This window comes from Balaenoptera physalus (genome assembly GCF_965194825.1).
Source record: "Balaenoptera physalus genome assembly, chromosome: 1".
Classification (NCBI taxonomy): Eukaryota; Metazoa; Chordata; class Mammalia; order Artiodactyla; family Balaenopteridae; genus Balaenoptera; species Balaenoptera physalus.
Window position 1 is genome coordinate 186,287,928 of NC_138882.1, and position 16,992 is coordinate 186,304,919.

The 16,992-nt window shown below is 42.1% G+C and overlaps 1 protein-coding gene across 3 annotated transcripts in view; it reads right to left on the reverse strand.

Annotated features, from left to right (window-relative positions):
• Positions 1 to 13,816: 13,816 nt before the first annotated feature.
• The window catches only part of LOC309639717 (PRAME family member 8-like), a 67,134-nt gene continuing 63,958 nt past the window's right edge, over positions 13,817 to 16,992 (reverse strand). For all 3 annotated transcript variants that reach the window (XM_082417305.1, XM_082417304.1, XM_082417303.1), the window contains 2 exons: positions 16,296 to 16,868; positions 13,817 to 15,283 (listed from right to left, as the gene is read on the reverse strand). In XM_082417305.1, the coding sequence (XP_082273431.1) occupies positions 14,725 to 15,283; positions 16,296 to 16,868 (1,132 nt within the window). In that variant the 3' untranslated portion in view covers positions 13,817 to 14,724. The remainder of the gene's footprint in view (positions 15,284 to 16,295; positions 16,869 to 16,992) is intronic.

The following is a 16,992-nucleotide window of genomic DNA, read 5'->3' on the forward strand; positions in this document are numbered from 1 at the left end:
ATTCTGGGCCAGCAGGACTCCCAGGGTATGGTGAGAAGCCTGGGTTTGGCATTTCTATCCTGTCCTGATTCCCTGTCCTCATGACCTCGTTTGCTGCCCAGGTCAGAGCAACTGTCTGAGCCCACCAGGGGGACATCCTGATCCCCTTCTCCAGTCAAAGGGTCTGAAGTGAGATTTCAAAACATCTGTTCCTGGGTCCCTGCTTTGGGTTTTAGAATATTTCTGTGCCTCCAGTTCCCTCTCCCAGCATGAACTGACTCAGGAGTCCTCTCATTCTGCAGCCCACCAACATCACCTCTCCTGGAACCTGAAGCCTGGCTTCAATGTTGGGACACCCTTCCACTGGGATCAGCAGAAATCAAGGAGTTCTTCTCAAGTTCTACTGAGTTATTATGGAAATATGACTAACCCCAAGGCATAGGGTTTCCCTGCTGCATTTCTGGGTCAACTGAAGCACCCAGGAATGCTGGAGGTTGACCCCTCCTGGGTTACAGAGGTGGACCCTGACTCCTCTGGTCTTCCTGGAGGTGACAGCTGATGGGAGACCCTGGGGACCAGTCCCCTACAGAGGCTCTCCCCTCTGTGGCTCTCTTGAGCCAGTCCTTGAGCTGACAAAGTTCTCCTCAGGCCCAGTTAGCCTTTTTTCTTTCCCAAGTTAGATCTCTGCTGGCCCTGAAATGTCTTGCCCTCTGTGCCTTTTAAAATGTCCAGGTCCCTCTGTTGACCCTCCTTGCCCCCTCCAGTACTTAACAAGGTCTGGCTACACTTCAGATCCACTATCTTGCTATAAACAAGGAGCTGTTGATCTTTCTTCCTCATCAATGAAGATTTGATGATGACATCACCCTGAGTCCAGACAATACCAAAGGACAGGCTTGTAGATACCTGGTGGGTGGGGATGATGTCTGTGACTCTCACCTGGCAGGATTGGGCCACAGAGAATGAAGGAAGGGAGAGGTGTTACTGAGTCAAAGCTCATACTGCTCACCGCATGACAGGCTAGAAAATTGAGAGACAAGTTGCTGGGGCAAGGAATAGTGACTTTACTGGGAAAGCTGGCTGACAGAGAAGATGGTGGACTCATGTCCCAAAGAACCATCTTGCCTGAGTTAGAATTCAGACTTCTTTTATATTAAGGGGAGGCAGTAAAGTCGAACATTTCCTGGTTCTGTTCAGACTCTGGAGGGGATGTATTAATTTCTTCCTTCCTGTAGTCATTCACAGGTGGGCCTGGTCAGGATGTTTTCTGTGAGCTAAACAAATCAGCTTAATGCTCACTACCTGGATATGTGCCATTATGTATAATTTAAGTTTATAGGCAACATTGCTTTAGTGATTCACTTGTAATAGAATGCAAAAGTTTCCACCCTGTTACAGAGGGACAAGAGGAGGGAATGTCCATAGGAGCTGGTGTGTTGCTCAGAATAATGGGGAAGGAGGGAAATCACAGACAGCCTGGAGGCCATGTCCTCTGGCTGTCACAGAGCTGTGTCCTTTCAAGTCTTGGGACTTGTGTCTAGATCACTGTGGGTCACTGAGGGCCTGGATTTGGGGTTGTGAGTTCCCAATGAACTGGATTTGCTTGCCCTGACCTGCATTAGGCTCCAGTGGCTGCCCCCACCCCCTGCCCAAGGGCATGGAGTCTGACCAGTGGACAGTCTGGAAAGAGAGAGAGTGAATAGCATCCATTGTGGATGCAAAGATGAGGGGCAGGTTAGGTGGAAAGTGGAGGGTCCCCATCTTGGCATTTAGGCCAGGAAAGGATGCTCTTTGGAAATTTTTAAGTCTAGTCTCCTTACTCATGACAGCCTCCAGACTTTGAGAATTGTGCTTTTTAGGAGGATGTCTTTCTCATCCAAGTGACACCAGATTGCCTACTTTGATCCGTAGAAAGGTCATGGGAGATGAAAGTCAAACCAAGACCTATTGGTTGCCTGGCACAAAAGAAGGAGGAGCACAGTGGCCTCAGGGGCACTGGCCTCCTTTTGTGGGAAAAATCTTCTAATGTCAGGGTTGAGGACCTGCAGAACCCCCTGAGGGCAGGGGCTCTGTGGACAAGTTCCCTGGGATGTCCCCAACACATGTGACACCCCCTAGTACTCAATATCCAATAATGCCCCCTCACATCTCTCTCCTTGATTCATTTAAAGCTTTTATTTATTCTTTCTATAACTGAAAATGTGTACCGTTTGGACCTATATCATCCCATTTCTCCCTTCTCCAGCCCCTAGCAACCACCATTATATTCTGCTTCTGAGAAATTTCTTTTCTTTTCTTTCTTTCTTTTTTTTAGATTGTACTTGTAAGTGATACCATATGGTATTTGCCTTTCTCTCTCTGGCTTACTTCTCTTAGCATAAAATCCTCCAGGTCCAAACATAATTTTACAAATGGCAGGATTTCCTTCTTTTTATGGCTGAATAATATACCATTATGTATATATACCACTTTTTCTTTATCTATTCATCCATCAAAGGACATTTATGTTGTTTCCATATCTTGGCTATTGTGAATAATGCTGCAGTGAACATGCATGTTCAGATATCTCTTCAAGTATCTAATACACCCACAGTGACTATAGCTATTAATATAATATTGTATAGTTGAAATTTGCTGACAGTGGATCTTAAGCATTCTCACCCCCCCCCCCACACACACACACACAGAGTCAACTATGTGGTGATGGATATCTTAATTATCCTGATCTTGGTAATCACTTCACAATGTATATGTATATCACATCATCACATTGCACATTTGATATATCTACAATTATATTTGTCAATTATTACTCAATTAGAAAAATGCATTTACTGAGTATCTAGGGTGTGCCAACTGCTATGCTGGGTGATGGAGAAACATCCAATGAATATAACATGGTCCTACTCTCATGTTATCCCATATGTACAAACCTCACATTCTATTGAGGCAGACAAAAAAATCACATAATCAGAAAAATAAATTTAATACAGGCAGACCTGTACCTAGACTACAGTATTTCAGAATGAGCCCCTCTGCCCCCAAATGTGCTACTTTGGTATGCATATTATTTTGAGCTGTAGGCAATCAAGACCCAGCAGACTGAAACAAACAAAGAAAACCTTTTACCTCTCTCTGAACTACCTAAATAAATTTAGAAGGGGGGCCTGGGCCAGAGAGAGAGCTATTACCAAGAGATAACTTTATCTGAATGAAGTATCTATATGGCAGGACAACTATCTAATTACCAAACATCTGCTCTTCTGTGAATCACCCTCCTGCCCTCTGAAGCCCAGGCCCCCATTCCGTGTCCTGAGATCCCACATAAGCCTCAACTGCTTGGCTTCTCCTTGGTCTTACTGTGCTTGTGGGATGCCTGAACATTCCCATTTAAACTTCTTTTTTTCCTCCTGTTAATCTATCCTATGTCAACTTGATTATTAGACCAGTTGAAGAACCTATAAGGGTAGAGGAAACATGTTTCCTCCCCAACAATGATAAAAATGAATGTGCAAACTGAAACTACAACCCAATCTTAATAATCAAAAAGAAGAACTATGGTTAGTTCTTTAAAAAATTTAAGAACTTTCTTGCTGTGGTTATAAATATATAGGTAAATGAAAACTAGTGCTTAGTACACTGTAATTTAAAACATTTAGAGCTAAAGTATTTTGTTTCTTTGTGAGAAAATTACCAAGAGTAGTGTGAAAGGGTGACTGCCTTCTTCTTATGGCATAACTGATGACAGGGAGCCAACATCTCTTCTATGCTTTGGAAATTGTCATCCTCCTTTCTAAGTCTGGATCAGCCTCCCACATTTGGTCTTTCGTCCATCTGATATCATGGGTTCTGTGAGTGTGAAGGACAACTATTCCTTAAAAGGCTAAATTCCCTAATGACTTTCAGGGAAAGTCTTTTAAAGACAGGAGACTGTTGTGGGGTGGATGATTAGCTCCTGGACATTCTTCTGATTGGCTGATGGTGATATAATTGGGAGTCAGCATCATCAACCTTCTGGTTCCAACTGGTCTGTGGTGTATGTGCTTGTGGTCTGGATACAATTAACTTCTTCCACCTGATGGGAGGTTCTGTATGTGCAAAACAGCTCAAAGGCTATGGCTCAGAATATTATCTGTAGCTTGTGAGGGGGAACTAAATGTTCTTTACTTTGTTTAATGGCTAAAGTATTATTATTTTGTCTTGCTTGACTGTTTTCCTTTGTTTCTGCATTTTCTCATATTTTGTTATTCAATTTATTCTTTGTAACTTGGGGAAGTCCTAGGAGGCTAAAGATTTTCTACAAACAGGAGGCAGGAGGGGAATATGGTGGGGATCTGCCCCGAGAGGGCCTCAGAGAGTCCTGCTTGCTTACACTTTCATGTACAATTTATAGGTACAAATAGAACACAAGTGCTATTTCTTCCATATCCAACTTACTTATGTTATCAGTAGCCTGCTAATGTTGACTTTCCCCAAATTTGCATTGCAGTGCAAAATAACATTTGGCTATAAACTGATGTTAAAATGTTCCATGCACCTGCAGTTATAGACATTTACTTCCTCACCGGGCTTCTTGTTCAGTTGTGGGACCACAAGGTGATAGAGACACAGTCCCTTCCCTTTATGAGATAATCTCCAACAGGTAAGATTGTCAAGATAGAAAAATAATTGTAATACATAACTTTTCATATGATCCAGCAATCTTGCTCCTTGGTATCTACCCAAATGAGTTGAAAACTTATGTCCACACCATTGTGCACACCGATACTCATGGTGGCAAACCAAGAAAGCAACCAAGATGTTGTTCAGTAGATGACTAAATAAACTCTGGTATGTTCAGACAATGGAATGTTATCAAAACATGAAAAGACATGACGGAAACTTACATGTATATCATTAACTGAGAAGCCAATCTGAAAAGGCTATATACTGGATGATTCCAATTATATAACATTTTGGAAAAAGCAAAGCTCTGGGGAAATAAAAAATACAAGTGGTTGCCAGGGTTGCAGGAATGGAAAGATAAATAGCAGAGTAAAGAGGATTTTTATGGCAGTAAAACTACTCTGTAGGGTATACAATTATATATTTGCCAAAACTCAGAGAATACACAACACCAAGGGTGAACCTTAGTGTGAACTGTGAAATTTGGGTGATAATGATGTCTCAATGTAGATTCATGATTTATAATAAATCTACTCTGGTGGAGATGTTGATAGAGTGGCTGTGCATATGGTGGGGGCATGAGTTAAATGGGAACTCTCTGTAATTTCTGCTGTTTCACTATGAATCAAAAATTGCTCTAAAAATTAAAATCTGGGGCTTCCCTGGTGTCGCAGTGGTTGGGAGTCCACCTGCCAGTGCAGGGGACAGAGGTTCAAGCCCTGGTCCGGGAGGATCCCACATGCCGCGGAGCAACTAGGCTCGTGCGCCACAACTACTGAGCCTGCACTCTGGAGCCCGCGAGCCACAGCTTCTGAGCCCGCGTGCCACAACCGCTGAAGCCTGTGCGCCTAGAGCCCGTGCTCCGCGACGGGAGAGGCCGCAGCAGTGAGGGGCCCATGCACCGCAGCGAGGAGTGGCCCCCGCTCGCCGCAGCTAGAGGGAGCCTGCGTGCAGCCACGAAGACCCAACGCAGTCAAAAATAAATAAATAAATAAATAAATAAATAATAAAATTTTAAAATAAAATCTACTATTATAAATATAATTGTAATCCTTCTAGCTCTAAAATTTTATTAATTTAAATGTGTTCTAAAGGAGAAAAAATTAATGCTCATTGTTTGTTTTTGGCTGCGTCAGGGCTTAAGTTGTGGCCCTTGGGATCTTCCTTGAGGCACGTGGGATCTTTCGTTGCAGCGCGGGCTCTTTGTTGTGGCACACGGGCTTCTCTGTAGTTGTGGTGTGCAGGTTTTCTCTCTCTAGTTGTGGCCCATGGGCTTAGTTGCCCTGCGGCATGTGGGATCTTAGTTCCCCAACGAGGGATCAAACCCATGTCCCCTAAGTTAGAAGGAGGATTCTTTACCACTGGACCACCAGGGAAGTCCCAATGCTCATTGATTTTTAAAATCAGTTTTTAAGTCCTATTTGTTTTGAGACTCCAAACCAAGTTAAACATTGTTTTAAAACCCACATGCATTCTTTAAAATACTAAATTTCCTTTATAGTTTTATAAGAACATTTATATCTTTAATATTTAAATGAATCACAGCACAATTATTTAGTCAACTAGCATTTACATAACAGCAGATTTTTTTTAAAATACTGAACTGTGCTGTCCTGTCTGCCAAACAGGCCAAATTTATATCCTCTGGCCTGATCAACCAGCAGGTGGCCTACGAGACTTGAGGCTCAGAATGTCTATAACTAGAGATGAATCCAATCACTCCTATGTCCATGCCCAACCCTCCCTGCACTGGCTACTAGAGCAGCTTGGTAAATAATGATTCATTGGTGGCCACATGTAAATGCTGAGACACATTTCATGTCCTGGGTTTGTTCTCCTCCCTGTTGTAAGGAATAGAGGGTAAGCTAGAGGGATAAAGAATCCTGGGGGCTTCTGCTATGAAGGAAAAGACTCATTTAATAATGTCTTACTGTTTGCTAGGTTGGGTGCCAAGCCCACAAGTGCATCATCTCATTGGATCCTACAAAAATCCCAGAAACTAGGTTTGTAACATTGTCTTTCTTTCACAAGAAAACTGAGCTTTTACCTAAGGTCCCCCCAACCCTATATCCCCTCCCTTACTGAGTCAACAACACCAGCCCATGAATCCTCAGCAGGGAGCTTTGCTGTGAATGCCCTTTGCTAGGGTCACTATGATGGTTAAATTTTTTGTGTATGAATATTGCTGTGCAAAAAAATGATGGTAAAAAATGAATTCTGGATGAGGGTGTTTCTGGAAGAAATTAACATTGGAAACAGTAGACTGAGTGAAGAGATCTGCCCTCATCAATGTGGGTGGGCATCATGCAATCCTTGGATTCTGAATGAAACAAGGAGGGCAAATTCTCTCCTTCTCTCCCTTCTTATCCATGAACATCAAAGCTTCTGGCTCTCAAGCTTCCGTACTGTGAAACTTAAACCAGTGGTCCCCTGGTTCTCAGGTCTTTGGCCTCAGACTTGGAGTAACACCATCAGCTTACTTGATTCTCAGCCTTAATCCTCAGTCTGAGTTATACCACTGGCTTTGTTGACTCTCTAGTTTACAGACAGCAAGCTGTGGGACTTCTCAGCCTCTGTAATCATGCAAGCCCATTCCCATAATAAATCTCCTTTAATATACATACAGGTGACCCTGGAAAACACTGGTTTGAAATGGTCAGATTCACTTACACACAGAGTTTTTCAAGAGTAAATATAGTTCTACAGGATCTAGTTAGTGGAACCAAGGATGTGGAAATGAGGATACGGAGGGCAGACGATAAGCTATATGGGGATTTTTCAACTGAGAAGGGGGTGGTAACCCTCACTAACACATTGCTCAACAATCAGATGTACGCTACTTGTTACTCAGGAGAACCCTGACAATACAGTCTTACCACAGGCAAGGAGGTCACATACACCCACAAGTGTTTTGTTATACATTATACATCCTGATTATCTGATGGCAAAACATGCTATTCTAGTCTTCCCTAGTGGTGAGAAATAGGAGGTTTTATGGGAATAAATTCAGTCTCTCAATATAATCTAGCCCCTGAAAGGATATAATTTTTTAAAAATAAATTTATTTATTTATTTATTTTTGGCTGTGTTGGACCTTTGTTGCTGCTCTCGGGCTTTCTCTAGTTGCAGTGAGTGGGGCTTCTCATTGTGGTGGCTTCTCTTGTTGTGGAGCACGGGCTCTAGGCGCAGAGGCTTCAATAGTTGTGGCATACAGGCTCAGTAGTTATGGCTCGCAGGCTCTCGAGTGCAGGCTCAGTAGTTGTGACACACAGGCTTAGTTGCTCCGCGGCATGTGGGATCTTCCCAGACCAGGCTCGAACCCATGTCCCCTGCATTGGCAGGCAGATTCTTAACCACTGCGCCACCAGGGAAGTCCTGAAAGGATATAATTTTTTTTTAAATGTCTTTATTGAAGTATAATTGCTTTACAATGGTGTGTTAGTTTCTGCTTTATAACAAAGTGAATCAGTTATACATATACATATGTTCCCATATCTCTTCCCTCTTGCATCTCCCTCCCTCCCACCCTCCCCATCCCACCCCTCTAGGTGGTCACAAAGCACCGAGCTGATCTCCCTGTGCTATGTGGCTGCTTCCCACTAGCTATCTATTTTACATTTGGTAGTGTATATATGTCCATGACACTCTCTCACCCTGTCACATCTCACCCCTCCCCCTCCCCATATCCTCAAGTCCATTCTCTAGTAGGTCTGTGTCTTTATTCCCGTCTTGCAACTAGGTTGTTCATGGCCTTTTTTTTTTTCCCTTAGATTCCATATATATGTGTTAGCATACTGTATTTGTTTTTCTCTTTCTGACTTACTTCACTTTGTATGACAGACTCTAACTCCATCCACCTCATTACAAATACCTCCATTTCATTTCTTTTAATGGATGAGTAATATTCCATTGTATATATGTGCCACATCTTCTTTATCCATTCATCTGTTGATGGACACTTAGGTTGCTTCAATGTCCTGGCTATTGTAAATAGAGCTGCAGTGAACATTTTGGTACATGACTCTTTTTGAACTATGGTTTTCTCAGGGTATATGCCCAGTAGTGGGATTGCTGGGTCGTATGGTAGTTCTATTTGTAGTTTTTTAAGGAACCTCCATACTGTTCTCCATAGTGGCTGTATCAATTTACATTCCCACCAACAGTGCAAGAGTGTTCCCTTTCCTCCACACCCTCTCCAGCATTTATTGTTTCTAGATTTTTTGATGATGGCCATTCTGACTGGTGTGAGATGATATCTCATTGTAGTTTTGATTTGCATTTCTCTAATGATTAATGATGTTGAGCATTCTTTGAGGTGTCTGTTGGCAATCTGTATATCTTCTTTGGAGAAATGTCTATTTAGGTCTTCTGCCCATTTTTGGATTGGGTTGTTCGTTTTTTTATTATTGAGCTGCATGAGCTGCTTGTAAATATTGGAGATTAATCCTTTGTCAGTTGCTTTATTTTCAAATATTTTCTCCCATTCTGATGGTTGTCTTTTGGTCTTGTTTATGGTTTCCTTTGCTGTGCAGAAGCTTTTAAGTTTCATTAGGTCCCATTTGTTTATTTGTGTTCTTATTTCCATTTCTCTAGGAGCTGAGTCAAAAAGAATCTTGCTGTGATGTATGTCATAGAGTGTTCTGCCTATGTTTTCCTCTAAGAGTTTGATAGTGTCTGGCCTTACACTTAGGTCTTTAATCCATTTTGAGTTTATTTTTGTGCATGGTGTCAGGGAGTGTTCTAATTTCATACTTTTACATGTATCTGTCCAATTTTCCCAGCACCACTTATTGAAGAGGCTGTCTTTTCTCCACTGTATATGCTTGCCTCCTTTATCAAAGATAAGGTGACCATATGTGCGTGGGTTTATCTCTGCGCTTTCTATCCTGTTCCATTGATCTATATTTCTGTTTTTGTGCCAGTACCAAAGTGTCTTGATTACTGTAGCTTTGTAATATAGTCTGAAGTCAGGGAGCCTGATTCCTCCAGCTCCATTTTTCGTTCTCAAGATTGATTTGGCTATTTGGGGTCTTTTGTGTTTCCATACAAATTGTGAAATTTTTTGTTCTAGTTCTGTGAAAAATGCCAGTGGTAGTTTGATAGGGATTGCATTGAATCTTTAGATTGATTTGGGTAGTAGAGTCATTTTCACAATGTTGATTCTTCCAATCCAAGAACATGGTATATCTCTCCATCTATTTGTGTCATCTTTAATTTCTTTCATCAGTGTCTTATAATTTTCTGCATACAGGTCTTTTGTATCCTTAGGTAAGTTTATTCCTAGATATTTTATTCTTTTTTTTGCAATGGTAAACGGGAGTGTTTTCTTAATTTCACTTTCAGATTTTTCGTCATTAGTGTATAGAAATGCAAGAGATTTCTGTGCGTTAATTTTGTATCCTGCTACTTTACCAGATTCATTGATTAGCTCTAGTAGTTTTCTGGTAACATCTTTAGGATTCTCTATGTATAGTATCATGTCATCTGCAAACAGTGACAGCTTTACTTATTCTTTTCCGATTTGGATTCCTTTTATTTCCTTTTCTTCTCTGATTGCTGTGGCTAACACTTCCAAAACTATGTTGAATAACAGTGGTGAGAGTGGGCAACCTTGTCTTGTTCCTGATCTTAGTGGAAATGGTTTCAGTTTTTCATCATTGAGGACAATGTTGGCTGTGGATTTGTCATATATGGCCTTTATTATGTTGAGGAAAGTTCCCTCTATGCCTACTTTCTGCAGGGCTTTTATCATAAATGGGTGTTGAATTTTGTCAAAAGCTTTCTCTGCATCTATTGAGATGATCATATGGTTTTTCTCCTTCAATTTGTTAATATGGTGTATCACATTGATTGATATGCGTATATTGAAGAATCCTTGCATTCCTGGGATAAACCCCACTTGATCATGGTGTATGATCCTTTTAATGTGCTGTTGGATTCTGTTTGCTAGTATTTTGTTGAGGATATTTGCATCTATGTTCATCAGTGATATTGGCCTGTAGTTTTCTTTCTTTGTGACATCTTTGTCTGGTTTTGGTATCAGGGTGATGGTGGCCTGGTAGAATGAGTTTGGAAGTGTTCCTCCCTCTGCAATATTTTGGAAGAGTTTGAGAAGGATAGGTGTTAGCTCTTCTCTAAATATTTGATAGAATTCACCTGTGAAGCCATCTGGTCCTGGGCTTTTGTTTGTTGGAAAGTTTTTAATCACAGTTTCAATTTCAGTGCTTGTGATTGGTCTGTTCATATTTTCTATTTCTTCCTGGTTCAGTCTCGGCAGGTTGTGCATTTCTAAGAATCTGTCCATTTCTTCCAGGTTGTCCATTTTATTGGCATAGAGTTGCTTGTAGAAATCTCTCATGATATTTTGTATTTCTGCAGTGTCAGTGGTTACTTCTCCTTTTTCATTTCTAATTCTATTGATTTGAGTCTTCTCCCTTTTTCTCTTGATGAGTCTGGCTAATGGTTTATCAATTTTGTTTATCTTCTCAAAGAACCAGCTTTTAGTTTCATTGATTTTTGCTATTGTTTCCTTCATTTTTTTTTCATTTATTTCTGACCTGATCTTTATGATTTCTTTCTTTCTGCTAGCTTTGGGGTTTCTTTGTTCTTCTTTCTCTAATTGCTTCAGGTGCAAGGTTAGGTTGTTTATTCGAGATGTTTCCTGTTTCTTGAGGTAGGCTTGTATTGCTATAAACTTCCCTCTTAGCACTGCTTTTGCTGCGTCCCACAGGTTTTGGGTCGTCGTGTCTCCATTGTCATTTGTTTCTAGGTATTTTTTGATTTCCCCTTTGATTTCTTCAGTGATCACTTCGTTATTAAGTAGTGTATTGTGTAGACTCCATGTGTTTGTATTTTTTACCCATCTTTTCCTGTAATTGATATCTAGTCTCATAGCGTTGTGGTCAGAAAAGTTACTTGATACGATTTCAATTTTCTTAAATTTACCAAGGCTTGATTTGTGACCCAAGATATGATCTATCCTGGAGAATGTTCCATGAGCACTTGAGAAAAATGTGTATTCTGTTGTTTTGGGGTGGAATGTCCTATAGATATCAATTAAGTCCATCTTGTTTAATGTATCATTTAAAGCTTGTGTTTCCTTATTTATTTTCATTTTGGATGATCTGTCCATTGGAGAAACTGGGGTGTTAAAGTCCCCTACTATGATTGTGTTGCTGTCATTTTCCCCTTTTATGGCTGTTAGTATTTGCCTTATGTATTGAGGTGCTCCTGTGTTGGGTGCATAAATATTTATAATTGTTATACCTTCCTCTTGGATCGATCCCTTGATCATTATATAGTGTCCTTCTTTGTCTCTTGTAATAGTCTTTATTTTAAAGTCTATTTTGTCTGATATGAGAATTGCTACTCCAGCTTTCTTTTGATTTCCATTTGCATGGAATAGCTTTTTCCATCCCCTCACTTTCAGTCTGTATGTGTCTCTAGGTCTGAAGTGGGTCTCTTGTAGACAGCATATATATGGGTCTTGTTTTTGTATCCATTCAGCCAGTCTGTGTCCTTTGGTGGGAGCATTTAATCCATTTACATTCAAGGTAGTTATCGATATGTATGTTCCTATTCCCATTTTCTTAAATGTTTTGGGTTTGTTATTGCAGGTGTTTTCCTTCTCTTGTGCTTCTTGCCTAGAGAAGTTCCTTTAGCATTTGTTGTAAAGCTGGTTTGGTGGTGCTGAACTCTCTCAGCTTTTGCTTGTCTGTAAAGGTTTTAATTTCTCCATCAAATCTGAATGAGATCCTTGCTGGGGAGAGTAATCTTGGTTGTAGGTTTTTCTCCTTCATCACTTTAAGTATATCCTGCCACTGCCTTCTTGCTTGCAGAGTTTCTGCTGAAAGATCAGCTGTTAACCTTATGGGGATTCCCTTGTGTGTTATTTGTTGTTTTTCCCTTGCTGCTTTTAATATGTTTTCTTTATATTTAATTTTTGACAGTTTGATTAATATGTGTCTTGGCATGTTTCCCCTTGGATTTATCCTGTATGTGACTCTCTGTGCTTCCAGAACTTGATTAACTATTTCCTTTCCCATATTAGGGAAGTTTTCAACTATAATCTCTTCAAATATTTTCTCAGTCCCTTTCTTTTTCTCTTCTTCTTCTGGGACCCCTATAATTCAAATGTTGGTGCATTTAATGTTGTCCCAGAGGTCTCTGAGACTGTCCTCAGTTCTTTTCATTCTTTTTTCTTTATCCTGCTCTGCAGTAGTTATTTCCACCATTTTATCTTCCAGGTCACTTATCCTTTCTTCTGCCTCAGTTATTCTGCTATTGATCCCATCTAGAGTATTTTTAATTTCACTTATTGTGTTTTTCATCGTTGCTTGGTTCCTCTTTAGTTCTTCTACGTCCTTGTTAAATGTTTCTTGCATTTTGTCTAGTCTATTTCCAAGATTTGGGATCATCCTTACTATCATTATTCTGAATTCTTTTTCAAGTAGACTACCTATTTCCTCTTCATTTGTTAGGTCTGGTGTGTTTTGACCCTGCTCCTTCATCTGCTGTGTGTTTTTCTGTCTTCTCATTTTGCTTAACTTACTGTGTTTGGGGTCTCCTTTTTGCAGGCTGCTGGTTTGTAGTTCCCATTGTTTTTGGTGTCTGTCCCCAGTGGCTAAGGTTGGTTCAGTGGGTTCTGTAGGCTTCCTGTTGGAGGGGACTAGTGCCTGTGTTGTGGTGGATGAAGCTGGATCTTGTCTTTCTGGTGGGCACATCCACGTCTGGTGGTGTATTTTGGGGTGTCTGTGGCCTTATTATGATTTTAGGCAGCCTCTCTGTTAATGGATGGGGCTGTGTTCCTGTCTTGCTAGTTGTTTGGCATAGGGTGTCCAGCACTGTAGCTTGCTGGTCGTTGAGTGAAGCTGGGTCTTGATGTTGAGATGGAGATCTTAGAGATTTTTGCCATTTGGTATTACGTGGAGCTGGGAGGTCTCTTGTGGACCAGTGTCCTGAAGTTGGCTTTCCCACCTCAGAGGCACGGCCCTGATGCCTGGCTGGAGCACCAAAAGCCTTTCATCCACACGGCTTTTGGGAGGTGTGACATTTTCTGCCAGCGTTCAGTGGGTGTTCTGTAGGAGCAGTTCCACGTGTAGACGTATTTCTACTGTATCTTGATGAGGAACGCCACGACGCAACGATGGCGTGACCAGAAGTGCTCTATAATTTTTAATGAGGTATAAAAACACTAAAACCATGTTACATGCCTGTATGATTTTAGTAGTTTGCTAAAAGAAATTTGTATAACTTCCCTGATCCAACTAGATTAATTCAGGAAGGACCATTACTCACCATGGGTCCAGAGGTTCAGCTTATCTGCAGTGTGGATGACCCCTTCCAGAACTGGGAGCCATGCCTTGTGCAGTAAAGCCCATTCCCCCTACACTGAAAAGTGAAGAACTGAGACTTATGGACCCACCAAGAGAAGCATGAGGACTGCTCACGTCCAGGGTCATGGCCTGAGCCAGAAGTGAGGGCCCTGCCAAGAGTTCTTCACTCCAGTGGCTCACTGACCACTGAATATGTTCCTCTTTGTGTGTATTAACCCACTGAACAGCCACAGAAATAAGCAAGGAAGTAAGAGATGCCCCAGACTAAAGAACTGGCAGGAATGGTAAGATTAGAGATCATAGACAATTCAGAGCCATTTTTTTCTTCCATCAGTATCTGGAGATTCCTGCAGTATAAACTGAGAAATCAGGATAATACAGCAGGGAGGGCAGCAGTCAGTTTACACTGAGGGTCTCTTTATTTCTGACCATTCGTTTACAACCATCTACCCAGGGATAACTCCAACACGTGGGTCTCAAGACTCAATCCACCTCCAGAAATTTAGGTTCATATTTCTAACTCTATAAGACACATTTCCCCAAAAGGCCTATTACCTGTCAGAGTCAACTTTTCCCTCTGCATTCCTGCACCCTCCCTTAATCACTTTTTCTTCTCCCATTCACATTGAGCAGATGTCTGAAACCATGGCTCTGTTTTCCCTTCATGATGGAACTATGTCCTAGATATCAGTTTCCAAGTGCTCAGAAGAAAGCTTTTAGATGCACCCAAGTAGTTAGGGGTATTTCAGAGGTATATGATGGGCTGGGGATGATAGAATATGTTATCTCCACAGTGCAGACAGGGGCTGGAACTAATCCAGATGATCCTGGGATGTCCTAAGACTCTCAGAATCTCAAACAGTTCAGCCTGACACTGGGCAAATTTTCCCAGTTGGAGGATCCCCTGAGAGCTGTAACTCTCCTGAGGGACAGGATACAGCTCTTGACTTAAACTGGGCAGCCCGGAGGTGTGTCGCAGCAGCTTCTCCATGATGGCCATGGAGATGAGGTTTCCACGCAGGCTGAAGAACATGAGCTGAGAGCAGCGGCTCAGGGATTGCAAGATGGCTTCGAGGTGAGAGTCCCTGATCCCACATTGCTCTAAATACAGTTCCTGGAGGGTGGCTGCAACTTTCTCCAACAGAACTGGGAGGAGCTCAGGACTAGAGTAGGTCAGGGTGACGCCACTCAGATCCAGGCCCTTTAGCTGACTGATGTTCGGACACTGGGACAGATGACTCAAGTCTGAATCCGAAAGGAGGCAGTGAGTTATTGCAAGGTTGTCCAAGGGGGTCATCAGGCACCTGGGGAGAAACAGAGCAATTAGGTCTTAGAAACCGATGTGGAAGTTGACCTCAAGTAGGGAGACAAGTGATTTGCCCAAGCCCAAGGTTAGTCTGATCATCTGATAATGATCAATACCCAGAATGCCCCGTCTCATTTTAACCTGAGTCCTTTCACCTTCCTGTGTGACTGAGTCAAGTTGAAAGCTCTCTTTCCTCATTAGTCAAGCATACAAAAACTTACTACACTTCTTATGAGAATGAACAAAGATAATGGAGTACACTAGAACACACTCAGGGGAGAGCCTGACACCTTGTCTCAGTAAAGAGTGGGCATCACTGAATTTTAATAGTAAGATACATACATAAAATGCTTCCTACTCAGGTTTCCTTCAGCCCATGTTTGGCCCACAGGCACGCATATCTCAGGCCAGGTAAGCCTTGTGGTTGACGTGTATAGTGGACAAACCAGGGCAAGATCTCACAACATCAACTGAGGTTGCCAGTCTGCAAGAGCTCAGTTACATTCCTGCATCATCTGCAAACCATCTACCAATTTTTATTCTGCTTTAGGCTCCTGCTCTAGTATGATCATCTCCAGAATCTCTCATTATCCATATATTAATTACCTTATCAGGAGAAAAAAACAACCTTTTACAAACAGGGAATTTGAGACAGGCTCATTGTGGTCACAACACTGGTGAGCACAGAGCTTCCATTTAGAAATGCTCAGGCCTGATGGAGTTTTCCCTCTTCAATGCCCCCTTCCCTTAGTTATTTTCCTAATTCATCTAAACCAAGATATCTCTTCCTAAAGAAGAAATCATATACCCACACCACTAGATCCTAACCCCTAGTCTATAGCTTCCTAGCAGGGTGTCCCTTTCTAGAGCCTCTGTCCCAGTTTGGGCCCCTACCTTGATTTGGGTGGTTATGTGATACCACAGTTCAGGATAGAGAGAAGCAAAAGGGACAGTGCTTTTGATATTCTAGTGTTGTGTTCGCTGTTACCTGGCCAATGGTGCACACTCACCTGAGTATCTGGTCCAGGCAGCCTTCAAGGTAGGAGGGAGATTCCAGATGGAGATCCCGGAGGTGGTGCAGCCTAAGGAACTGAGAGGTAATCTGGGCAAAGTGTTGCTGTTCCTGCTCCCCAGGTGCAGACAGGTGGATGTGGGAGAGAAGGAGTCTCTGCACATTACTCATCTGGCCCAGGAAAGGAGCAAACATGGCCAGGGTGGACAGATGCCAGGTGCAATTCACTTGCACCTCCTGGATACAGTCCAGCTGCACCATACTGAGGACCTTCCTAGTATTTTCCATGGGAAATGAAAGAATCCTCAGCTTCTTACAGCACAGGTGTATGGAAGCTTTTCTCTGCTCCACCCACCTGATGAGGTAGGTGAGGAATCCATCCAGGGTCCTCTCCTTGAGATGAAGTTCTATGAATACCTCCAAGGGAGCCACGGGCTGTTTTGTCCTTGACCTGTCCTCAGCCACTTGTGCCATCAGTGAGCTTGAACATCCATGGGCCCTGTCTCCAGACCACATTTTCCAGAAGTCCTGGCTGGTATTCCTTAAATCCAGCACCCGCAGTTTGCACCTCCTGTGGGAAAACAGCAGATTGGCAGCTATGGTTTAAGTTCCACACAAAATGAAAGCACAGTCTCAGAATTTAGGCAACACTCAGACTTCCCACCTGAGCTTTTACTTCACATCCCTGACATCAC